Consider the following 27137-nt stretch of genomic DNA (forward strand, 5'->3'; position numbering starts at 1 on the left):
AATGAATATACCAGATTTAACTTTCCTGCCATAACACGTTACTTTAATCCTTCAAATAATTCAAATAATACTTCAACACATCCAGGAAATGGGTTGTCTGTATCAAGGTGTTTTCATTTTGTTGGTGGACCACTGGATATGGGACGAGAAGGTCTGGGAATAAACGCTTGATGGACATACACTTTATCTCGGACATGAATAAGGAGGTAACATCAATACATCCATGGCTGTAGACGTGTTAAAGGGGACCTATCATGCAAAATGCACTTTTTGATGTCTTTTATACATAAATATGTGTCCCCGGTGTTTCAGGGAACTCACAAAGTGTCAGAAATGAAAACCCTCTCTCTATTCCTCTGTACCCAAATCTCTAAAAACGGGGTTTCAACAGAGAATTTAGCGGTATCTGCCGGGTAATTCTGAGCAGGCATTAGCTCCCCCCTCCTCTTTATTTTTTTCAAGCTAAGGACCCAGAATCTGCGTTTCTCTAACAGGGCTGGAATAGAGAACCGCAGTGACGCGTCCTAAAACCCGGAAGTAAATTTCTTCCGGTTCCTTCGTCAAAAAGCAATGAGATTTCTCAATAGGATTTTGGAAAATAGCTAAAAATAAGGTCTGTGGTTTACACACATTTAAGAGAGGGATCACGTTTTGTTCAGCTGGATAATCTCCACATGTCTACCCTACTTTTATAATTTTCGAATCATAAATCTAGTCACCAGAAGCAAAATGCTAACGGTATGCTATAAACGAACTACAAGCGAGAACAGCAGGGTCGCACGATTTCAACGTCACGCCAACTTAAGATCGTTTCAACTGACTTCCGCGTGCTTGCATATCTTAAGAAAACGTTTCATTTTAGCCACACTGAATTTAACTAGAAGTCATGGCTGTGTCAATTACCAGTCTGATATCGTTTTAAAAAGATGACAAGAAGAGTGTAGATAGAGGAGAGAACCACTACAAGTCAGGACACGTACAACAGTGCAGCCTAGATGAAGGTGTGCTTACTGGTGTTGTCAGGGCTAGCATGAGGGACAAGGTTTATAGAGTGTCGGTGAGTAGTCAGTGTTTCCCCTACCATTGTCTTGGCGGGGCGCTGCGCCCTGCCAAAGGAGCGCCGCGCCCTGCCTGAAATTCAAGGTGTTTTTATTTTTGTTTTTTATTTAAAACAAATATATATATATAGCACCAAATTTCAACTGAAGTAATCTATCTACGGTCACTTTTCACATTGAACATGTGCACTTTTATTAAATAAACTAAACGCCATGTTATTTATCCAATGTGTTCATGTTTGAGTGTCCACTGATTTGCGTATTGACATTCTCCCTCTGCTCTGTTTCTGAAGGGCGGGGCTCACACACACACACGAATGCACACACTCACGCTCACAATCAGAGACAAGAGGCGAGGAAAGGAGAACAACAAAGTGTAAAAAAGTCAAACAAATCTGCTTTATTGCCCCGAGCTCTGCTGTCTGCCCGTTTGTGTGTCCCCCCAAGTTTCAAATTCGTTTATTATTATTTTTTAACCGCAAGCCGTTATCGTCACGGGAGAAGGACACACACAGCCTGCCCAGGTGGACGCGCGCGAACGCGACAACGAAGGTAGCGTGCGCATTCTAAAAATAGCTCACAGATGGAGCAGCTACCGCGGTTTTGAACTACAGTATTGAGATGTGAGTTGGTTTATTCAGTAAATTAGCTCAGGATATTTGGATGTTCTGTCTAAACCTGTTGATGTGAGGCAAATGCAGGACTTGCTAGCTTAATGCTACCGGCATTTAGCGGCAGTGACTCAACAAATTGCCTCTAAAAATGTATCGTCAGCAATGTATGACAAGCAGACTGCTCGTTTAATGTTAGACTCACACCAATAGCTCAATATGATCATAACACAGAGGCGCGGGAAGGTATTTTGAGTGGGGGTGCTGAGGTGCTGGACTCCAGTGAACACTATTACGGGCACTATAGAGCACGCACAAAGAAACTCCCCACACGCAAACACACAGTAAACCCGCGACTGTTACAATGAAGGCTCGATAATCAGCTCACGGCATATAGGCAGGGGTAAAGTGCTATTTTTTTACGAGTGGGGAGCGGACCTCACCTTCTCTAGGGGGGTCCGGGGGGATGCTCCCCCGGGAAGATTTTTTTTAAATATTGAAGTTAAAAGCATCAATCTGGTGCACTTTGAGAGCAACATTAAGAGATCTATGGATACATCTCTCAACACCCAGATGAAACACAACTGTAAGCAGATGTTCTTTTTCTTTATGGATATTTTACAAATCACTCCCCTTTCAAACTGTATTCTTGTTTTACTGCCATATAGTATTTCATAATTGTTTTTTCCTTTATTCTCTTATTTTTTTTATAAATATAATGATCATATGAAGGTGTGCCGCGGAAATAATCTTTTGAATAATTTTTGACCAAACCGTTTGAGACCCATTGAGATAACTTAGACTAAAGTTAACTATCTAAACACTCAGAGAGTCCTTTAGCTCACCTGAGCCTCTCAGTCTGAGAGTAGAGCTCTCCTCCAGCTTGTTGTGGAACAAACACCTCCGTATGTCCGTTAGTGCAGCTAGCTAACCAGATGCTAACAACACGGTCCCTGCTGCTGGCACCGGTCCCTCTCTCTCTCTCCCTCTCTCACACACACTAAATGCGCTATTTCCGCACACACACAGAGCCGCGAGCTTGAATGACACAAGCACACTTTTATTTCCATCCAACTCTCTGATTGGTCTGGTGTCTTGCCTCTGTTGCATTCACTGAACACGGGAAATTACAGTCCTGCCGTCCTTTCTAGTGTCTTGATGAGATTCAGGTAAAGCACGGTTAATGTATTATATTATTGAGGTAGAATTGTCCGGGGCTACAGAAAAAACATTCGGGGCAGGCCAAAATATCATTTTACCAACAATGTGGAATTTATTGGCTACATATTACACAGATTATGCACAGCGGGAGCAGCAATAACCGTCAAATAATAATTCAGACAGGGGAGCTCCGCACCCCCTGCCTGCCGCTAGGGGGTGCTGCAGCGCCCTCAGCATCCCCCTTCCCGCGCCCATGTATAACACGATTGCTTTCATATCAGAGATCAGATGAGATGGAGCAGCCTCCAGTGTAACACTGTACTGTATTACTTTTTAATGTACAAATACTTTGTTACTGTACGATATCAATAACAATAATCCACAGCTCCTCTCTTCTCCAGAGGATAACAAAAATGTGGGCGCGCCGACATTTTTTTTCGAGCAGCACCCTGCCAAGGCAGTAAACCCAGGGGAAACACTGGTAGTGATAGCAAGAGTACTGTTAACCTAGAGTTAATTTATTCAAATTAGTGACATTAATTCCCATCAACAAATCCATTTAATGTGTCGCATGAAATCTTTATTACAAATATTACACACCATGCAGAAAACAGAAATATCCATGAAATAAACAAACTGTAGGCTATAAACAATTAAAGGGATAATTGGGAAGACATTACAAATGTAAATATATCTTAAATAATAAAACAATCCCACCACCATAGCTATCTATACAGGAGAAGAGGGAATTCTCTCCACAGAATGTGAATGCCCACGTGGAGAATGGAAATGCAGTCATGCGGCTGCATTAGCCATCTTTGCAATCCACAATTTCAGCTGCACTGACACCCCCTGTCAGTGGAAGAAGCCAAAGGCAGATAAACGTACGGATTCAGTGGAGGAGCTATTTCCTCCAACCAATAACTAATTTAACCCTCTGACAAGAGAGCCCACCTCCGAAGATCGTGACTGGCTGAGAGACAGACTCGGGGGCAGGTTCTCAGGAATTTCTTGGCTTCTCTCCCCCGAGCCAGAAGAGGAACACTACAGCTTGGAAACACTTACTGTTCCTGAAATTCTCAAATCTATTGGGCATCAGGGACCTGAGTCAATTGTGGCAAGCATGGCATTGTCTGAGGAGCAACAGAGGGCAATTCAGGTGGCTACCACTGGTCAGCGAACCAACCCAAACTGGCATTTGTTCAGGAAAGGAAGGTTGACTGCCAGCAACTTTGGAGCTGTCCTGAGGTCAAAGCGTGTGACTGCTTCCCTTATTGCCAGGGTGCTAGGGCAACAACAGGCCCTTGATGGTGTTTTGTCTGTACAGTGGGGGACTATGAATGAATGTGAGGGCGTCAGGGCATTCACCACTGCAACCCAGATGCAGGTCCATGAGTCAGGATTGTGGCTCTCCCAATCATGATTGTTGGGGGCAACTCCAGATGGTCTGGTAGGGTCTTCCGCTGTGCTGGAGGTAAAGTGTCCCTACAGAGCCAGGGAAATGACAATTAGTGAAGCATTGCAAATCAAGGGCTTCTGTGTCAGTAAGGAAGGAGAAACATTCATCCTGCGTGAGGAACATCCTTACTGGTACCAAGTGCAAGATCAGCTTCACCTCACTGCAAGAGAGACTTGCTACTTTGTGGTCTGGACTACGAAAGACAGTGTCATCATTCCGATAGCCCGAGATGACAATTGGGAGCCTAACCTGTTGGCTCTTGAGGACTTTTTCAAGGCCCACATGCTTCCAAAGCTCCATCCAACCCAACGCACTTTTAACAACCTTCACTCCAGTGTAGAGGTCTGTTTTTTTATCCTGCAAGACTTTGTTAGGAGGGTCCAGAAGGGCGAGGATTTTGTGGACCATAACCGCAGTAAATTTGAAGTGGGGCTCTTGAACTGCTTTTAGGAGATCTGCTGCCTCTACTCTTAGTTGGGTGGGAAGGCCACTGCTGTCAATCTCCGCAAGGAACTGCTCGACAGCATCATAACTGTTGACTATGACTGACACGGTACCTAGCTGACCAGTCCACCTTTGGTCCAATAACCTTTTCAGGCGTTGTCCTGTGTACACTGCGGACAAGGTTGGTTTTTCAGAAACCGATAAAGCATGTCACACACATCAAAAAAGACTTGCAGAGTGTTCTCTGAGGACATGGCATGAATAACCACCAGATGTAATTGGTGGTTGAAGCAATGCACATATGGGACCTCTCTCTCAACTTTCTCCTGCAGTATTTTCTGTACGCCTCCTCTTTTCCCTGACATCACACTTGCACCATCATAGCACTGGCTGAGGATTTTGTTTGTTGTTAAGCCTGCCTTTCTTAGCTCAGAAATGACAAGGTCTGTCAGACTTAGGGCATCACAATGCTTCGTAGTGGCCATTACCAGCAGTCTCTCACGAATGTCATTGTTCTTATTTAGATAACGGACCACGATTGACACATTTTCACAACCTGTTGGATCCTTGGTCCCGTCCACCATTAAAGTGTACCAGCTGTCTCCTATTTCTTCAACTATTTCACTGGTCACTATTTCACTCATGAGCCCTATTATTTCGTTTTGAATGTCATGTGATGTGTATGTGGCATTTTTCGGAATAGTGCTGAATGCCTTTGCTAAGGCCGGGTCTTTCCTCAGTGTATATTCCATCATAGACAAAAACAGTCCACTTTCTACGTCTTCTCTTGACTCCACAGCATCCAACGTCCCCCTGAGCGGTTGCTGGTGTGACACAAGGAACTCAATGATGTCCACGATCGCACTTAAATATTGGCGATTTCTTGCCAGTTGCCCCTCATTAACAAGCGTGGAGACCTCAGATCCTGTAGCACTACGAGCACCATATTCGATCCAGAGAGCAAATTTCAAATTTCAAATGTTCCTTGCTGGATGCATGTCTTGAAAAACATTTGGTGCTATCAGTTGCACATTTCCAATTACAGAAGCCGGTTTGTTTGAAGGCTTTGTCTGCATTAGCACCACACCCTATGTTAAACTTTCTACATGGAAAGCAAAATGCAGCATCAGCCACAACTGAATATTCCAGCCACTTTCTTCCATTAAACCAATTCTTGGTAAAGGTGCGTTTTTGGCCATTAATTATTCGGACAGGGTAGGACTGCAGGATAACCTGGGCTGGCCCCTCTGTCCCAAGATCGTCAGGTGCAGTGGCATTAAAAGGTGGAGCTGGAGGCGGCTGTTGAGCCATTCTAGTGCTTATTGTGGAACAAGATGCTCTGGCCGCCGCCAGGACATCTTCTCTGGCTAGTGGAGTTAACTCGCTCTGAACTAAATCCCTCTGTGGAAGCTCGGCCTCCACAATATCTTTGCTGCTGCCAGAACTACCAGCCTTCTTGTTGGACAACCACTTTCGGATATCCATCCTGACCTAAACGTGTCTTCTCTTTCTTCCTTTCCTTCTCACTGCTCTACAATCTCTTTGCTTCTTTATTCCGGATTTACCCCTCTCATTCTGTTCTTTTCCTCTGATCTTTAATAACAGATAGTACATTATTAGATGGCTGCACTTTGGTTAACAGACTAACTTTGATTTCCTCAATTCATAAATGGACAGGCTCTGTAATTATACCATAACCTTTTCTCCTCTATCCCTTAACTCGTCTTCCTATACAGATTGACTTACTTAATTACTATCTACACTAGTCACGTCAGGATTAAAGAAAAAGGAATCATTAATCATCATTAAATGGTTGATTTTTTATTTTCAAAATTGAATGTTCAAACCAAGGCCTAAAACCTGGCATTTCATAAGAAAGTGACCAATATATAAACCAAATGTAATATTGGATAAAATACTACACCAAATGGACAGACACAGATTAAAAGCAAAGCCCCCTGGTTTGTCTCTAGAGTCAAACTGCCATGGGAAAATCGGTACCACTTTACAATAAGACTACCCTTATAAAGGGTTTACGAATAGTTTGTAATTCATTTATTAATTAAGTTGTGAAAACTTTATAAATCATTAATAAGCTTTTATAAGATTTGAGATAAACAGGGCAACTGTGACCGGTTGCTTGCCAAATAGTGAGCCCACATTTATCTGAACTGCTAAGCCGTATTAGAAATGTTAGTAACTCATTAATAAATGGGAATGTCTTTTACACTTTACAATAAGGCTCCCTTTTGGCAGTTATACATGTTAGTAACTCATAAATAAATGGTCATAAAGAGATGCCAGGAAACATCAAGATGGAAGGGGTCTAAGGACAGAGGGTGTCGTATTGTCATACTGATATTCTGTACAAACTGTGAAGTCCACTGAGACAAATGTAACATTTGTGATATTGGGCTATATAAATAAACATCGATTGATTGATTGATTGATTGATTGATTGATTGATTGATTGATTGATTGAAGGGGGGGCAATAAACTCACTGAACAACAGATACCAAGGATGCTGGCTGATGAAGAAGACGAATTAAGCTAGCCAATATAAGGCTTAGTCATCTTGCCAAATAGTGAGCCTGTGTTGACGTATGAAAACTGTTAGAACTGGTTTATAAATGGTTCTTAATAATTAATAAAGTGTTTACAACTTGATGAATAACCTAATCATTTATGAATCTTTTATAATGGTAGTCTTATTGTAAAGTGGTACCGAAAAATCGAATCAATGTTCCACAATCCGTCACTAGATTTCACTCATTGTACCAATACGGTTTATATCATACAAAGCATATTATTATTATTATTATTATTATAGTAAAAATTGAATCTAAACTCATGTAATATTGAATCCCACACCTGACGATTGAGAACATACATTTGTAACTTACCTCGTTTAAAGCTTTCTTGTAGTACTATGTCGATATTTATAATATATTTCGCGGGCAGGTAGCCTACATTGAATCACAAGTAGAAGAAGAAGAAGTAGAAGAAAAAGCAGTAGAAGAAGAAATACGCTAACAAACAGGCAAAACTCTGTTACTCTGTTTTTACCATAGACTGGTTTTCTAACATTTTATTTCACCTTGCTTTATGTTTTTGAATGCACATTCAAAAACGGGAGCATTTTCCGGAGTTTCAACCGGGTACCGGCCACCGAAAACGGGGACTTTGCCCAGAAAACTGACGTTTTGGTCTGTGGACTGTGTTTACAGCCAAGCACACACGCTAACATGAATTAAGACTACAAGCTCTATGGCGGCAAATCTCTGTCATAAATCGCGAGGGCATATGAGATCCACGCGAGCACAAGTCAAGCAGCTGTGGACATATATTATTTTCGCGAGCACTAAAACGGCACTCGCGCGAGAGCAATATTGAAGCCTGCAGGGGAGAAACATGCCTTGAGCATGTGCAGCATCTACATGAGCTCTCCTTGGTCTCCTGCGCTCTCGCGAGCAATTCCTGCTCTTCTGCTCGTGAAACTCTGGCCTGCTCTCGCGCGCGGAGAAATGTTAGGAAGTGGGCTTACCGTGTCCCAGTAACACCAAATCTAATTGGTTACACCTCTCCTCTTTTATGATTGGCCGTTTTCAAATGAAGAGGGATATCGGAGCGGGAAAGCCCCGCAGAAGAAGAATGGCTGACGACAAGGAGGTACGTGCAAAAACCGGTACTTTTAGCTATGCATATAGAAAACAATGGTTTAACATAACTATCATTTTATCTGCTTGACGGGCATTTAAGATATTGACATTGCATTATTTACAAGCCACGGTATAAGAAGAAAGTGACACAGCTGTCTGCCCGCAATAATAAAAGTTAGCTAAAGTTAACTGTTAGCAGATCTGGATAAACAAGACGACATGTCTTTGCACTGTGATTGTGACAATCAATTTGACTATTTCTTGTTTGTGTCTGTTTTAGATAGATAGATAGATAGATACTTTATTTGTCATTGTAACAATTACAGCGAAATTACATCGACTCAAAGTCAAAGTGCCAGTGCGCAACAACAAGACAATAATTTAAAAACAGCAAGACAGTATAGACAGTATAGTAAGACATGATCCATTTACACTTGAAGTGTTATTTGTCTAAAGTGTTTATGTGCATTGTCCCTATTGAAATAAATGATTAAATGAAAAATGCTATCTATTTTAACAGATAGAGTTACAAAATGCTGCCAGGCGTGTCGTTGAGTTGCTGAGAAGTGCCTTGGCTGAACCAACTTCTCAAAATCGTAAGTAAAACTAGGGGGAGATCACTTGTCTTCACAGATTCATCTAATGGTCAGTCGTTTACAAAAAATTACAGCTGCAGTCTTGGCCGGAGGAAGCACGCCGAGGTGTTTCAGTGACAGTTTTACCAACCTATATTAAAACCAGAGTGAAAAACTGAATTTCCCCATGGGGGATAATTAAAGGTTCATCTTCTTCTTGTTCTTCTTCTATTTATTTTCAGGGCTTGTGACTATCTGGGTAATGTTTAATTAATGAAGCCTTTATATATTCTAACTACTTTACGTATTTAGTACTCAGTTTATTTAGATTCTAGGGAATCATAGACATCTTTAAATTGTGTTCACAGATGAAGTACAGGTTCAGGGAGAGCAGGTGGAGGTGGGCAACAGACAGTCTACTATACAGGGACAGCAGCAGTCTGCTCTTGGCAACAGGCAGCAGGCTGGGACAAGGCAGCGTCAGGCAGTCCAGGGGCAGAAGCAACAAAGGACCCCTGGCTTTCCTTCTACAGCAGGAAATACAGTGGACCAAAATATGGCCAGGTTTGGATCCGTTAGGAAATAAAGATAGTTCTGAACTGAATTGCCATTGTAATAACTCGGCAATTGGCTATAATTCAGCGTATTTTTTCATAGAAATTAACGCTCTTCAGATTGTTTAGAATGAATATATTGTATAACAGCTTCTTAAATGCCTCTCTTACACATTGTTTTCAACTCCTCAGGGCTTTCCCCGGCCTATTCAAATCGGGTAAAAGTTATACCCCATCTCCCAAAAGAAGGGCTGTTAGGTCAACCCCAATCCAGTTCTTTCTGCTCAATAAGAGCACAGAAAGAACACCAAAGTCATCGGATGAAATGGTCCTTCTCCAGGCTGGACTCGGCAGGAGGACTCTCAATATCCCCGAAAACGCTGACCACTCCCAGGTAAGATAGAAAAAATAATAAGGGGAGGAGTCAAGATAATATAAGAAGCACTTTATTGATCCCAATTTGGGGAAATTTTTTATGTATTACTGTAGTTTCCCAATCCACTGAAGTACTACTGGTCACAAATCAGCTTCAACAGTGGTGACATGTGTGGAGGGTTATAGTTCTAACTGCACACTTGTTTTGCTCTTCCCACATAGATATCATATATACTTATGGAATCATATTCCAAAATGGTACCATTGGAAGGGGCCTGGATGCTACATAAAGCTGCTGGTAAGATACAATCTCCCTTATTAAATTCAACTGTGGTCTAGTATTTCTGCAGTTAAATCCTATTTATACCCTCTATCTTCTCCTACAATAGCTGCTCTTATAATAGCTCATTAATGCCCTTGATGGTTAGCATATTTACCTACCCTCTTGTTTTTAGCAATCCATGAGAAAGCCTAACACTGCAAGTGTGCATCTTGTTAAAATCAACTGCCTCCCCTAGAACATTCTGTGCATTAAATAACATCAACTTGTTTGTATTCCCACATAGGAGGATCAGGTCAGCGGAAATTAAGTGTTTTGGCACCTGAGGCAGAGGGTTACACGGGGGCCTACCTTGCCAAAGCTTTAGGTGGAAAAGGCTGTCTCTATATAATGCCCATCCAGGACACTTTGGACACCTCCCCCTTGCCCTACTCATCGAAGGAGTTCGAAAATATGCCAAAAGCCAGATGTGCCACGTGTCATCTAAGCATGCCTGTCCAGCTGTTGGCTTTACATGCACAAGAGTGTGAACCAAGCAGCTGTTCTGACCGCATGGATCTGGAACCGGTAATGTTATTCCACAAATAGCTATGCAGGATCATTATCATCCTGAATCGACAGCTTTTTTAACTGGTTACGATTTTCAGGATCTGGACCCAGATTTAGATGAGTCTCCAGCTACAAGCAATCCTGGGAATGTAAGCTCACTAATATTGTAGGTGTTTGTTTCTAAACAATTTTCATTGTATGTGTCATTAATTGGCAGTCTTTCTACATTTTATTATAGGCTTCTCCAAGTGTGCTCCCGTGTAGGACCTCCTGTTCTAAAATCGATATTAAGGTAAAATCAGGGCATTATTTATCAATTACATTATTGCAGATGATGAAGGTTTCTGCGTCTCAGTAATTCACTTGAATATTTGCTCTGCTTTTCTGTGTTTTTAAAGGTGGCCTGTCCATTGTGCTCAGAGTTATTTCCTGAGTATTTGGTTGAAATACATGCCAGCACTTGTAGAGAAAGGTTTTTTTTTCTCCTATTATGCACATTCTTTATATAATTTTTTCTTGCAGTGTTAGATATTGTAAACCATGATTAAGGCATGCCCCATTGAAATATTTTTTCCCTCATCAGTACATTGCAGTCGACACAAATTATCGATTTGGAAGAACATGCCAGTGAAGAACTGACAGGGCGAGAGAAAAGGTAATATGCTTCAAATGTACCTGTAATTGCTTATTTTAAACAAAAACGTCCTGCAGTTATTGTGTTCACTATTTGTGTTAATTGTACTGTTCATCAGTTGCCCTGCATTGTTATTGTTATGCCTTGAATATCATTTAAAAGACGCCACTTTACATCAGTCAGGGGTCGTCAGTTTACTCAATGATACAAAAGGGGTCTCTTAAGGGAAAACGTTTTGGATCCAGTTGTCTAATCAACTTCTAATTGTTTCCTTCAAGTCTTGCTGAAGCCATCGAAACACTTAGTGGACGAGTGGACACAACAACACTCTTTAATGTTAGTGTCACTAGGGAGGACATGTTTGAAAGGGGTTTAGGGCAGTGGAGACGTCAGAAGAGGTCTTCTCCCAAAAACCCTCTCCGAGTGTCTTTCATTGGAGAGTCTGGAATTGACCATGGGGCTCTCAGGAAAGAATTCTTAACAGGTATATGTTTACTTCCTTATAATAAATGAAAATATTCCTCAGTGTGTGGCGGTTCTCTGGTTGCATGCAATTTCTGTGCTTGCACAGGTTAAGGGCTTTGCATGACGCATGCTGTACTTTAACATATACAGTGGTCTAATTGAGATTATCAATGTATTGATCCACTTTTCCTTTCAATTATAGAAATGATGGCAGGTGTTGAAAGGAAGTTTTTTCAGGGAGGGAGTACAGGGAAAACCCCCAAGTACTCAATTACTGACTACCACAAAGAGCATTTCAAGTATGTAGAATTGTGTTCTGCAATGTCTTTTCGATGTTTATTTCATTTATTAATAATGTCTATGCATTGATTAAACTTTGTTAATGCAGGACAGCTGGAGAGATTATGGCAGTCAGTATAGTACAAGGTGGTCCTCCACCTAACTTTTTCAGAGAGTGGTGCTATGGATACATATCCACTGGGGAGATTCATAGAGATTCCATTTCCAAGGAAGATGTTACTGATCCAGAGCTCAGCCAGCTTATGGAAGAGGTAATATTTGTCTTCTCCTCAGATATTAAGCGTCTTTGGGTCTAGAAAAGCGCTATATAAATCCCATTTATTATTATTATTATTATTATACTCCTTCATATAACATGACGTTTGTTTTAGTATGGTTGACACACACACCTCTTTGTAGTGTAATTTTTTTTTAATTCTTAAAATAAGCTAAGGCTCCCATGACTTACTGTGTGATACTGTTTTTCTAATTGCAAAGGTTGAGATAGCTGAACCTGAAGCTATGTACGACCTTCTGGATCGGATAACAGCATGCGGGTACAGTGGTCTTGCAACGTGGGAGAGGAAGGAAGACATAATAAAGTATGTACATATGCTAAGTGATTTAACCCATAACAACCCATGTTTGAAACCAATCAATTATTCCTTTACACTCATACTTCATATTGAGTGTGCAGTCACTCTTTCCCTTTTTTATGTATGATTTTATATTATTGCTGTTATCTGTTACTGAATTATAGGGCAATTATCTTGCACTCATCGGTCCGCACTCTACCAATGCTGCAGCAGATATGCTCAGGCATGAAGCTGTATGGCTTGTGTGAGATGATAGTACAACAACCACAGCATTTCAGGGATCTGTTCGTCGCTGGCCTTCATGAAAAGGTCAGTATTATGTCTCTAGCTGATTTTACCACTGAATTTCAAACCTTAACCCTTTAACAGCCAGCGCCACCATTTGGTAGAGCAAATTTTGTGTCTTGATATCCCGTTGAAAAAATGTTTTAAAAGTTTAACTACCTGATTCAGCCATCTCTACTATTTGGTTGACATGTTATGCACAAAACAACCTCTAGATGTCACTGTGGTTAGAACAGAAAGCCATTCAGCTTTCCACTGAGAAAGTTGGCATGCTAAAAAAATCACTGCTGAAGAAATCACTCTTTTTGGTCAACTGTTGTAAGGTAACCATATCATTTTTGACATATTTTAATGTCAGAGCACTGACTGAACATAATTAGATAACTTGATGCACAAAAAAAGTTTTTAACAAACTAAACTAGCAATATAACTTTTTCAGAGTTTCAGAGATGTTTTCCAATACAATATGGTAAATAGATAGATTCATGGTAATATTACTACATCTTATATTACATTATTACTACATCTATACTGCCTTATGAGTCTCAGAGTGAAAGAGTGATAATAATTTATATAGCAGCTTTCATGCATGGCATACAGCCCAAAGTTGCACACAGATGAGCAAGTTAGGCCAACACAGGATATAGACATTTGCTGTTAGGCCAGTGGTTTCCTGTTAGGCCAATTCAGCATCTACAGTAAGATGAGCACGTTTTTTTTTTGTATTAAAAACACTTAACATTACTTTTTATATCAATATCAATATTGATACCTTTTTTTTTTTTTAAATGTGCTATGTGTGTCCCATTTGATAAAAAAAATGCAAACAAATAATTTTTCCATAGTTTTTTTTCTTGGTCTGGCAATTAAAGGGTTAAGCTCATCCAACTTTGAGCATACATCATTTTGTTTTTTCATCTCTCCAAGCCGGATGCTGAATTCCTGATGGGAGCCATATCTCCAGTCTTCAGCGAGCTGGGCTCGCTGCGACGCCAGAGTGAATCGAAGATTGTTAACTTTTTACAAGACTTCATCCAACACATTGAAGAAGAAGGTGATACTACTGCCCTGACATTTTATAAACGTATTTGTTCTTGAATTTTACCCCCGATTACGACAGGCAACTCAATGACAGCTTTGCATACCCTTTTTATTCATGTTTACATGTCTCAGTTTAAACACAACTTTGCATTCATGATGGTTGCGATGAAACAATGACAAGTAAAGCAGGACTGGCTAATGAGGTTTTTCTTCTTCAAAATATCCACATAAAAAAACTATTTAAAAACAATAGCCATATTTATTGACATTGCTTAGGTGAATATATGCATTTCTTTGTATTCATTTTCAACTTGTTTTTAGAGGAAGAAAAGAGCTTCGTGGTTGAAGAGAGGGGGACCCCTGTGAAGATAACAGAGAGTGATGAAAGAGACTCAAGAGAGACAGAGTCTACAGGTGAAGCGGCAAAAGATGAAGAGGAGATGAAGGAAAAACCCAAGATCACTGTTGGTTGCTTCCTTCAATGGCTTACGGGGCAGGCACACGTCCCCATCACCTCAACAGAGAGAGAGATGTTTAAAATCTTAATTGAGTTCGACCATGATTGCAGCGTGCGCTATGGTACACACACGGTATGCTTTCCCGTAGTGAATGCATGTTCCAACTCCATTACCTTTCCGACAAGGCACCTCGGCTCATATCCGGAGTTCCTGAGCATCATAACACAGGCTGTTATGAGTAGCAGGGAGTTTAGCCGCTCATAAGAGTCATAGAATCGATGTTTTCTGGATTAGGGTTAGACAGTCTTTATTGCACTTTATCTGACAAGGTTTTCATTTGTTTTCATTTGTTCAAGATGAGAATACAGTCAAACTTTCAAGTGACATACTGTTCTAGTCAAAATGTTTTGGAAACAAATGGTGAAGTTGGGGAACCATTATAGTTTTGAGCTGTATTTTGTGTCGATTGTTTCAATTTAATTGAATAAAAACCCAGTCACCCGTTGTGCCAAGTAACTTTACTCTTTCATGAAATCGGCATCATGACTTATTTTACTCTTGGTACTTAAGTAACACTTTGAACAAAGGAATTTTACTTTTACCTCATCTGTTTCATTCAAGGGAGCTGTATTTCTTAAGAGCCACATCTTTCAGCTACATACTCACGGCAGAGTAAGTACAGTTCCTTGACCGGAGTGTTTGGGTCAATTTGCTGAAATACTGATTGAAGTTCAGTTGTGTCTTCTGGACTCAAAGGGCAGTCGAATTCGGGGACGACAATCCCTGCATCCTCTTCTTCTCCATCGTGGTCAGCAGCAATTTCCCAGTCAACATCTGGCTCCTAATAACCATAACAGAGGTTTTGAACACTTTGGTGAAATAAATGTCTTATAAACAATATGGAACAATGACATCAAGTAATAAATTACTTTCTTTCCCTACTCTTGGCATGACCATTTTCTGGGCATTTTATTCAGTTTGTGTTATTTTAACTGTAAAAATAACACAAACTGAATGAAATGCCCAGAAAATGGTCATGCCAAGAGCAGGGAAAGAAAGTAATCTTTTGACAATGTATATTACACAAAGTAAATGGTAAGTAATTACTATCGTGGGATTGCCCACAGTACTGAGTATGTAAGTCGCTTTGGATAAAAGCGTCTAACATGTGACATGTATTGTAATACTGAAACGAGATCAATACCTCTGGGCTCTCCGGCTGATCAATGTTTGTCTGCATCAGTCCAAGTTGCCATAACTGCTCTGGACATTGGTTCCGTTCAGTGCTGAGTGGATGATGGTTCCAGCCTTCTGTAAAAATCCCCAAGTCCATCTGAAGTCGGGGAAGAATGATGTAGTGCACACAGAAGAGGTCGTCTGTTGATGAGATATCGAGCAGACCATCCTCTTCGAGGGAAAGTAGTATCGCAGAGTACTTGTTGATGACAATGACTCTTACATCACGCCAAAGACGCTCAATCCTATGGATGAAAATACATGGTTTAGGGAAAACCAGTTCAAGTGATCTATTTTCATGCTGGCCTAGCATGGGTTAAGTGCAAGGTGCTTGGTCTACACATCAGATAAGTTCACCTCACTAATTGAGTTACTAAAGATGCTGTAATTTACCTCTGGTTATGAACACTTTTACCAGAGATGAAGCTTCCACGGTCGGTGCCGCGAACCGAAAACATGAATCTCGCGATCTGTACGTTTTCTACTCCTTGGTCTCCTCTGACCCTGAAATGTACACAGTTGACCAAAGGACTGTCAAAGAAAATACTCATCCAAAAGTGTCACAGTATTGATCTAGTTCTCCAAAGACTGCTTTTTTCTGTGAATTCACCTTAAAGGCACTCCATGTCTTTGTGTTGCCTCTAAGAAGAAGCCATAGGCTGTTGACGCACAGTTGTTGGTCGAAGCACCCAAGTACATTACCTGCAGAAAAGCAGAGAATATTTAAGAATAGGGCAATTACACACAATAACTAGACAACATTCTGTTAAACTGTGTATTATAGGGAAAAAAAGGCAGAGATTAAAGAATTCCTGTTGCAATAGAAATAAGCAAACAATACTGACATACAGTATACTGACTCATAATACTTGTGCAGCAAAAATAGGCAATGCACAAAATCTCCTTTATATCTACTTTGACTTTGCTGCTTCCTTTTTAGTCCATACACTTTCTCCATTTGGACCAAATTCCTTAAGCAAAGCCAGGACACAGCGTTGGGACCTCTTTTGTGGTTTTAAGTAGCTAGTCGGAAACTCGTACAAAAAATACATGTTTGTTTAATGTGTGTCTACTGAAGTGAAATGCAGTCTTACCTTTCTCGAATACCCGTCCACTCCACCAAATAAGACAATGTTATAACTGGAAAACCAAAGAACACACTGTTATAGCACTCTGGAATTGAAACACTGATTCTCCAAAACTGGGACATTACAAAGAGATTATTTCTTAATCACTTAGCGAAATGTAAATACCACTACCGTATCAATTTGTGGTTGGTATCCACGTGCACAAGCGACAGAGGCCCTCGCACTGAATATGTTCTCCTCACAACACAGCCCAGACTAGCCAGTCTGGAGAGGATGCCTATGGAATCCACTCGATGCATTGAGGCAGCCATTCTTGTCCATTGTACACGTAGACCAATGGATAACAACCGTCCTTTGACCATTCGGTATCCAGCAGTGGGCATGTCATTCTTGATGGATATGACCACGTTATCCAACTCCTCATCACTGATGGAGCTATACATTTCTGAAACAGATAAGCCAAACTCTCTCATCCTTCTAAAGACTGTGCTTGAAGAAACACCTAGCAGCTTAGCAATGCAAGGCACCGATAGGTTTGTCCCCAACATCTCAACCAACTGCTGCCTCTCAATTTCAAACTTAGGACGTCCTCTTAGACCAATAACTGATCCCACTGCTGTATTTGGGGCTTCTGAATCTAAATATTGCCTAAGTAGTCCAAACAGCTCTTGAAGAGCTTGGATTATTCCTTGCGGTATGTCAACATGTCTCGAAAGTGCTTGCAGGAGGTACAGCTCCTGGCGACATGCAAACTCCAGGAAATCCAGGTCAAGTGGTGCTCGAATGAGTGCAAGCTCAAACTTCGACAGGAGTCTCTCCAGGATCTGCCGTTTCAGAATATGCTGTGAAGAAAAATAAAGTATTAAATAGTATTTAATTATATTTTTAAGAAATGTGGTAAATCTTTATTGAAACAATTATGTCAAATACAGAATAAGGCACATAAACATCATCATAAACGTTCCAAAAAATAAACTGAGGGCGTTTGAACAGAAAAAAAAGAGGTCATTCAGAAATTAAAGTGCCAAGAAACTTGCAAAATTCTTGGTCTTTTTTACATTTGCATCATTTTAAACTTTTTTTGTATAGTATTATTTATTTGAGAAAGGCAATAAAAACTGGGGACATTTTGAAAAAGCGACATTTGTGAATAAAATATTTTGCTAGAGTAATCAAAATTGTTAATTCCAAATTCTGTTTTTGAAAGCTACATTTTATATTATCATGTCAAGACCGAAAAGTTAATTGGTTCTTATCTTTATAATAGAATTGTTTGAATACTTTTGAAAAATATGTATAAAAATGTATTATCTAAAAAACTCAATCCATTTATAAGTAAGGACGGCTCTTGTGGAATAACCACAGAATACAGAAGCATGCCTTTTATTAAAAACAATCATTAGTAAAGTAAAGTAACTTACGTGAGACGTTTCCACAGCCATATTTCATCACGTTGGAGGTTGGAGGGACTTTCTGGTTTAGGTTTAAATCCAGACAACGGCCAATCATAAAAGAGGAGGGGTGTAACCAATTAGATTTGGCGTTACTGGGACACGGTACGCCCACTTCCTAACGTTTCTCCGCGCGCGAGAGCAGGCCAGAGTTTCACGAGCAGAAGAGCAGGAATTGCTCGCGAGAGCGCAGGAGAGCTCATGTAGATGCTGCTCATGCTCAAGGCATGTTTCTGCCCTGCAGGCTTCAATATTGCTCTCGCGCGAGTGCCGTTTTAGTGCTCGCGAAAATAATATATGTCCGCGGCTGCTTGACTTGTGCTCGCGTGGATCTCATATGCCCTCGCGATTTATGCTCGCGAAAATAATATATGTCCGCGGCTGCTTGACTTGTGCTCGCGTGGATCTCATATGCCCTCGCGATTTATGACAGAGATTTGCCGCCATAAAGCTCACTTGGGGTTGAGGCTTTTTTACACGTTGCTTGACTGCCTGCCCACATATCTGATCCAAACATAGTAACGTATATTGGGGGAAATAATTATTTAAAGTTATTTAATAATTGTGACATTTATCGTACTTTTTGATGGATGAATGATGCTCAAAGTGAGTGGGCAAAGAATAACACTGAGGGGGCAATGCCCCCTTTTGCCCCCTCGTGGCGCCGGGTCCGGTTCTCACTCCCAACCGGTCACATGTTGACAGACGGTCAACTCCTTGCAGTATCAATAATAATTCGGCTGACTTTTATATTTGATCCAATTGGTATATTTACACCATAACGGTGCACAGCTGATAGAAAGGGACACCTAGTGGTTAAAGCACGTTATTGAAATTTATTATTTTTATTATTAGATATTAATAGGAGACACAGACAGACAAATTAATAAGGCTTTATTTAAACATTAAAGAATACTTTAGGTTAAGGTCTTATTTTGAATAAGAAAAAAGCTTTGGGGGTATAAATATTAAGCCTGACAAAGTACTAATATATTGCTTTCCTGCAATGTTAACTACTGTATGTTTAAGCACTTATTTTAACTGATATTATAGATATGTATTATACTCTTATAAGATGTATGTAGATAGTATAAGAAATGTGCAGAATATGAGAGTTTAATGGTGGAGGTATACACACATATTGATAAATGTCTTGTAATGCACTGTTGAGGAACCTGCGACCCAAGTTGTTCATCTCCGACCTTGTCAGGTATTGAACATTCAATAAATAAAGAACACAGAATTATTAAATATAAAACACAGAATTTGCTTGATTATACTAAATGATTTACAAATAAACACCACTGCATATTTACAACTGTTACACATGCTGATGTAACGCAAATGTTTCCAACTTGGGATCATTAAAGTATATCTTATCTTAAGATGATCGATGGCTACTGCCATATTTGCAAAATTGCCTCTGAACCTTGACAAGTGCATGTTTCAGGCTTAACAATTTACAACAGGAGGGGTCACAGACATAAGACGAGCTATTAAATAAAGCTCTTCTGACCTTAGCTGGCATGTGGGTATATATACCCACATGACAGCTAAGGTCAGAAGAGCTTTATTATTTATATTATATAATATATATATATATATATCATTTATATTATATTGTTATGCGGAGTGCGTTGCGGTGGAGATTTAATAGAACTCAGTAGTAGACAGCTTCCTTTAGCCTTCATTAGGCATATTTATTTATCGTGGTAGGAGAGATGCGGTTGTGCTGCCGCTCAGCTCTCGATCCAAACAACATCTAAACCAGGGGTTCTCAACGTTTTTTGGGCCAGCGCCCCCCTGTCCATTATCCAGGTCTCTTACCGCCCCCCATCAAAAAAAGTAGACTTATTTTCTTCTCTGAATATTAATGTTGACTAATATTCTGTGTTATATCATTTAAAAAGCATGTCACTGAATGCCAAATAATAGATTTGATTTAACTGGGCAGTTGGAATATCATTATCATTAGTTTACCAGAGAGCAGAAAAGCCATGTGAATGTGAATTAAAATGATATTTATGAGTGTTAAACAAACTCAGACAAGAGCAGAGAATACAAACAGACTGCTACGGAACAGCAGCAATTTCACACATGTCCAGTGCAGAACAAACAGTAGGCTACAAAACTGTACATTAGGCCTTCAGAACTAACAGGTCGGAAAGGTGTTGCATTTCGCCAAATTGCAGGGGGGGAAGGTTAGTGTGAGCCCTGCACTTGGTGGTTCTCCGCCAGTTTCTTCACTGCGGGTTGCAGAGAACTTAGTTTCAGTCGCAGTGCACCTGAGGCCGTCAAGTTCAAGCGATTGCGGTACTTGGACTGCATGTGGAGGACCTGGCTGAATCCCTGCTCCACGAGGTATGTGGTTTGTGGTTGGGAAAGCCAGAAGAAGCAGCCTCGCTTTCTCCCAGAGAGCCGGGTAACGCTGAGAGTATTTGACCCACATGTTGCCCCAGCCAGAGGTGCGGAAAATAGCCTGGGCCTCATCGTCACTCTGGATGTCGATGAGATGCTCCTGTATTGCTGGCTCGCATTCCGCCACGTCCGCCTGAAAGGGCTGCAGGTGGGAACATCGAGGTCCAAAAGATCTCTGAAGCGGATCTTCAAGTCGGCATTCACCATCCTCAGGTGGTCTGTGTTTACTAATTGATGTTTCTTTATTCTCATAATACATTCAGAACATAAGTTATTTATACTAACCAGGAACACAAATATAGTGTTGCATAGAGTAGCCTACATTTATTACATGTATTATTTATTATTATCATTATTTAGTAGCCTAGGCTAGATCACCTTGGTCAACAGCGGGAAATGAGCAAACTGCCTCCTGCCTATGCTCTGCCGGTATAGATCCAGCCTGGAGGTGAGACTGTGGATGACCGCCTTGCTCTGGATCAGAGTAACTCCTTTTCCTTGGAGCTTCAGCGTGACTTCATTCATTTTGCCAAAGAAGTCTGCGAGGTACATGATGTCGCAGCGGCTGGATGACACCTGTTCTCCGAGAGCTGCATCCACCTCCTCCAGGAACTCCACGATGTTGTCAAACAGCTCACAAAAACGAGCAAGGCAGTTTCCTTTTGAGAACCAGCGGACATCAGTGTGGAGAAGAAGACGCTCAAAGGTCTCATCATTTTCCTGACACAGCTGTCGGAACAATCTGTTATTCAGGGCGTGGGCTTTTATTTTGTTTATTGCCTTTACTGCAACATTGAGAGACTCGTGGAGAGGTGGACTTTTAGATTTGGCCACAAGGTTGTGGCGGTACAAGACACAGTGGACTGTGAGGACATGCGGGACCTGCTCCTTCAGCAGAGTGGTGAAGCCACGGTACCTGCCAACCATGGAAGGGGCACCGTCAGTAGCACATGCGAGGATGTTGTTGATCGGGATTGACTTATCCAGTGCATTAAAAATGGTCTGGCCCTTGGTGTCTGTGACCAGATATTGAGAGACAGCAAGCGCATTTCGTGGCATCTGCGGGCAGTGGCAAGTACTTCCGGCATCTGCCAAGGAGGCCGCTACTCCGTGGTATCTGTGGCAAGTATATGCCACAGATGTGGTATCTGTGGCAAGTATATGCCACAGATGCCACAACTTGCCGTGGCAAGTATATGCCACAACTTATATATGCCACAACTTGCCGTGGCAAGTAAATGCCACAAGTTAAGAGTTAAGAGAAGGTTTACGGTAGCTGCCACTCGCCTTCAGTGGCAAATGCTGATATTTAAACCCGTATTTATCGCGTAAAATGTCGCTGTTTTGGCATGACTTTATCGGACTGATCTGTACACAAGACTGATGATCTGTTACTGATGGTCCGATCATATTTTTCAAAAAGATTAAACATTATATGTTCTATAGATTTTACTTGGAGAACGTGGTTTGTTAAAATAAATAAACGTGCTATTTTTATGATAATACTCAAGATATATTATTAGTAAGTTGACATAAAGATCTAACATTGTTGACCAGAGGTGGGAAATAGGCCAACTTGTATACTCAAGCACTGTACTTGTGATTTAGAAATAGCCTACTTGTACTTTAGTTGAGTATGTATATGGTATATTACGTAGTAGGTTACTTACCCCACTACAATTCAGAGGTAAATTGTGTAATTGTAGCCTACTCCCCTACATTTATTTAATACGCTACCTTTAGTTACTTACTACAGATTCTGATTAATGATGATACATATAATCAAGTCTTAAATCCGACTTTATAGTTTCTCCTGGAGTAAATTCACAAGATACCCTACTACAGTATACAAAGTCATTAAAACTAGCTGCACCTTTACCAGCTTTGAGAACACTTTCATGATCAATCATTATAATGAAAACATGTAATATGCACTTTAAGTATATTGTTATGCTAATCATTTTGCGCTTTTACTTGAGTAACATTTTAATGCATGACTTTTACTTGTAACAGAGTATTCCAACATTTAGGTTGGCTACTTCTACTTTTACTTCACACTAGAACTGCCAGGGGTCGCTGTATAGCCTACCTAAAACCACCAACGTATCAAATGAACGAATGCATTGGTTTTCAAGGTACAATGTTATTTTATTTATCATACTAGAACACTACTCGCCGTGGCATGTGCCTTGGCATTTGTGACATCTCCCACAGAGGCCACTACTCTGTGGCGTCTGTGGCAAGTATATGCCGTGGCAAGTATATGCCACAACTTGCCGTGGCAAGTAAATGCCACAGATGCCACAACTTGCCGTGGCAAGCATATGCCACAACTTGCCGTGGCAAGTATATGCCACAACTTGCCGTGGCATTTGCGCATGCTGAATGGGAGTTGCCACAAGATGCCAGAGTTAAGAGAAGTTTTACGGTAGCTGCCACTCGCCTTCCGTGGCAAATGATGATATTTAAACTCGTATTTATCGTGTCAAATGTCGCTGGACTATCACAGGACTGATGTGCGATCTCTATTTTTCAAAAAGATAATAAATTATCATTTATATTCAATTTTACTTGGAATAGCCTACTTGGTTTGCTAAAATAAACAAACGTGCTATATCTATGATAGTAGGCTAAACATAGGCCTATATTGTAATAAAAAAAGAAATATTGGCAAGTGAGCGTTGCAACGCAAGCCCTTGGAAATTGTCGCTTCTTGAGGGGAGTTTCCACTGCTTGCTACGATAACCAGGTGTATTGTTACTAGTAAAGACAAATAATTAAAAAATAAATATCTGTATTGACACAGCAACGTGTACAATGGTGTTATTAGACTTGGCTACAGACTTAGGGCAGCTGTAACTGATTGCAGTTGCCACTGCTAGTGAGATGCTAAGATTTATATTTTATAAATGAGGCAAAGGACAGTTATATTTGATTGTACACATGTATAAATGTGTTATTTTAAATCCAGGCATATGTACTTAATTTGTATCATTTTCGTTGTTAATAAACAGATTCATGTCATTGTATCTGTTTTGTTGTTTAATATTTTAATTCTGGTTGAACATTTTTGTTTAAATGCTTCAGATTATTCTTATTAGATATTGATATCAGTGAATCTAAACAAACCATGTTATTCCGTTAAGACAATCATGACAGTATATTAAAAATCGAGACACAATGCATGCTTTTTTATCCACCCTTTTATTGCGTTTTGAAACTGGTGAACAATTTATATTGTTCGAGTTCTTGACAGAACGCTGGGTCATGCTCATCCGTCTCCCCTTGCCAGCTTTTCAGTGCTTGTAGGCTTTGCGCTTGGTTGTCCTTATCCTTATAGCACAAATAGGCTATTTCTAAATCACAAGTACAGTAGGCTACTTGAGTATACAAGTTAGCCTATTTCCCACCTCTGGTCAACAATGTTAGATCTTTATGTCAACTTACTAATAATATATCTTGAGTATTATCATAAAAATAGCACGTTTATTTATTTTAACAAACCACGTTCTCCAAGTAAAATCTATACAACATATAATGTTTAATCTTTTTGAAAAATAGAGATCGGACCATCAGTAACAGATCATCAGTCTTGTGTACAGATCAGTCCGATAAAGTCATGCCAAAACAGCGACATTTTACGCGATAAATACGGGTTTAAATATCAGCATTTGCCACAGAAGGCGAGTGGCAGCTACCATAAACCTTCTCTTAACTTGTGGCATTTACATGCCACGGCAAGTTGTGGCATATACTTGCCACGGCAAGTTGTGGCATGGTTGTGGCATATAGTTGCCACGGCAAGTTGTGGCATATACTTGCCACAGATACCACATATGTGGCATATACTTGCCACAGATACCACGGAGTAGCGGCCTCCTTGGCAGATGCCGGAAGTACTTGCCACTGCCTGCAGATGCCACAAAATGAGCCAGGCCCTACTGGAGATATTTGGAAAATAAAAATTCCTCAGCAATCTCCTGACTGTTGGAGGTGCTATAGCGGAGATAGGCCATCAACAGAACATTGTTGTCAGAAGTGGTTGTCTCATCCAGCTGAAGGCTGAATGGAGTTTCCCGCAGGATGGCACACAGCTGCTCCTCTGTATCAGCGCCCATTTCATCAATCCTGCGTGCTACGGTGTCATTACTGAGTGGGATGGATTTCAGCACCTGTGTGGGATCACGCTCCATCACAGTAGATATGACCTCTTTGATGGCAGGGAGTACCAACTTCTCTCCGATTGTGAACGGCTGCCCACATTTGGCTATCAGCAAGGAGATGTTATATGACGCTATTAGCCCGCTGTCAGTCTGGGTGGTCTTCCTAGCGAAGAGACTGCTGATGGTGCTCCTACCATGTTTCTCTTTGAGGGCCTGGAAGAACGGACGCTCCTTATCTGCCTTATCCGGGTGGATCTTGGTAAGGTGCTCCTTTAAACGTGAGGGTTTCATTCCCTCATTGGAAAATACATGTTCGCAAAGTAAACACATTGGGAGTTGTGCATTGGTAGGAGACGGTATGAAGCCATAGCTAAGATATTCAATAGAGTACTGTCTGCATTTTATCTTTTTCGCGGCCATTTTGCTGATGTGATATGATTTTTGTTGTTTTATGATGCTAATATTTAGGGGGGGGGGGGGGGGGGGGTAGTGTCACGATATGGCGGCAAACGCTAGAGGGCTAGCTGGTGACATGACAAGACATCGTGCCGGGAGCGGACCGGAAGTCGTTGTAATTTTGAACAAACAGAGCTCTGTGTGGAGCGGCCTGGCTAGCCAGCTCTTCCATGTCGTAGCAGACATAGAAACGGGTATTATTTTCACTTAGTTCGAATCTGTTAGTGGAATTTGTCATATCAAAACATATCAAAATGTAACAAAGTGAAACAGATTATTAACAGTCGCGATCCCAAAATTACAACGACTTCCGGTCCGCTCCCGGCTGCTTTTTGTAGGGTACGTTCGTAAATCCGCTCAGAGCGCTCCGAGCGTCCCCGTTCCACAGTCCAGAGCGCTGCGCTCTGAGCGCTCACAGCTGGGTGCTCTGGCGGAACAGACGGGTTGTCCGAGCGGACTGACCGTTCGTGCACTTACGAACGTACGCGTAATAACACTGCTGACAGCTGACTAATCGCAAGCAGAGTTGTGGTTTCCTATAGCAACAAAAGATGCTGACAGCTGCTTTTTGTACAGGAAAAGACGCTGTGGCCAGCGTTTTTCATGACAAAAAGACATTATGCGTGAACGCCCCCCAAGAACACCTCAACGCCCCCCTTTCAAAAATATTGCTTCCAGCGCCCCCAGATGTTCTCTGAACGCCCCCTGGGGGGCGGTACCGCCCCCGTTGAGAACCAGTGATCTAAACGGATAAGGTAGAGGCCACATGTAGTGCAAGGAATAGTCAGTGACGTCACGTCCTGGACGCACTGCAGACAACATTGCCCTCTGCAGGACACAGTGATTAAGGGCGCACATAATTGTACAACATTTAACACCTCCACTCGATCCTAGCTTATTGTGGTACATTTTCATAACAGAATACAAACAAAAGAAATATTCTCCCCATTTGGCCTTCAATACAAAATAAACAACAAAAATACAATGGCACATATATGCATTTCTTGCACTTTAAGTGCCAAACAAATACTGAGCAAACTTTTTCAGTTGTAGCTTAGTGGCTGGTTTTGTCATTAGGTCAGCTACCATGTTGTCAGTAGGACAATATTCCAAAGATATCCTCCCACTGTTCACAGTTGCTCGGATAAAGTGATATTTAATATCGATATGTTTGCACCTCTGCCGATTTACTGGATTTCTGGCAAGTGCAATAGCTCCTTGGTTGTCATCATAAACCTTGGTTTGCCCATATTGATATTCATCAATACCCTTGAGTAGCTGTTGTAAATACATACACTCCTGTATGGCTGACGCTAAGGCCATGTATTCTGCCTCGCAGGTAGACAGTGCAACTGTTGGTTGTTTTCTACTCTTCCATGAAATGAGAGAGCTTCTCTCACTCAGACTGGCACAGTACCCTGTGGTGCTACGTCTGTCTGTAACCTCTGAGGCCCAGTCTGCATCACTCTGGACTATTAGGCCCAGTTTACCTGCGTCATCCTTTTTAAAGCATAATCCACGGTCTGTTGTACCCTTAAGATACCTGAACACATGCTTCACAGTGCTCCAATGCTCTTCACTTGGTTCAGCAAAATGCTGGGAAAGTTTACTGACCACAAAACTTAAACCTGGTCTAGTGCATGTAGCCAAATAGATCAGACTTCCTACTGCCTCTCTATACATCCTTGGCTCTTCCATTTTTTCAGCATTTTCTGTGTATTCAAGTTTAGACTCACATGGGGTTTCTCTGACCCTACAATCTTGCATTCCAAATCTGGAGAGGATTTTGTTCACATACCTTTCCTGTGACATTGTGACTTGACCCTCTAACTCAGGGATGGG

The 27137-nt window shown here is 41.1% G+C and overlaps 2 protein-coding genes across 2 annotated transcripts; one reads left to right on the top strand and one right to left on the bottom strand.

The window, feature by feature from the left end:
- Positions 1-8093: 8093 nt before the first annotated feature.
- On the top strand, positions 8094-14725 carry LOC307025280 (uncharacterized protein; the record flags this gene model as incomplete). Its single annotated transcript, XM_079659918.1, has 18 exons — positions 8094-8402; positions 8913-8988; positions 9336-9531; positions 9714-9915; positions 10119-10194; positions 10463-10743; positions 10824-10874; positions 10964-11017; positions 11124-11197; positions 11309-11380; positions 11638-11843; positions 12027-12123; positions 12213-12375; positions 12602-12705; positions 12864-13008; positions 13912-14038; positions 14347-14640; positions 14712-14725. Exons 1-18 carry the CDS (start codon positions 8325-8327, stop codon positions 14723-14725), a joined length of 2310 nt encoding a protein of 769 aa, XP_079516044.1. The 5' UTR covers positions 8094-8324.
- LOC307024961 (uncharacterized protein) lies at positions 14408-18703 on the bottom strand. Its single transcript, XM_079659488.1, has 9 exons — positions 18229-18703; positions 16979-17649; positions 16814-16859; positions 16330-16421; positions 16113-16223; positions 15688-15964; positions 15150-15324; positions 14657-14768; positions 14408-14539 (listed from the first exon to the last, which is right to left on the bottom strand). Exons 1-8 carry the CDS (start codon positions 18247-18249, stop codon positions 14734-14736), a joined length of 1428 nt encoding a protein of 475 aa, XP_079515614.1. The 5' UTR covers positions 18250-18703; the 3' UTR covers positions 14408-14539; positions 14657-14733.
- Between the last annotated feature and the right edge of the window lie 8434 nt (positions 18704-27137).

Source organism: Notothenia rossii, assembly GCF_949606895.1.
Source record: "Notothenia rossii genome assembly, chromosome: 11".
NCBI classification, from domain to species: Eukaryota; Metazoa; Chordata; class Actinopteri; order Perciformes; family Nototheniidae; genus Notothenia; species Notothenia rossii.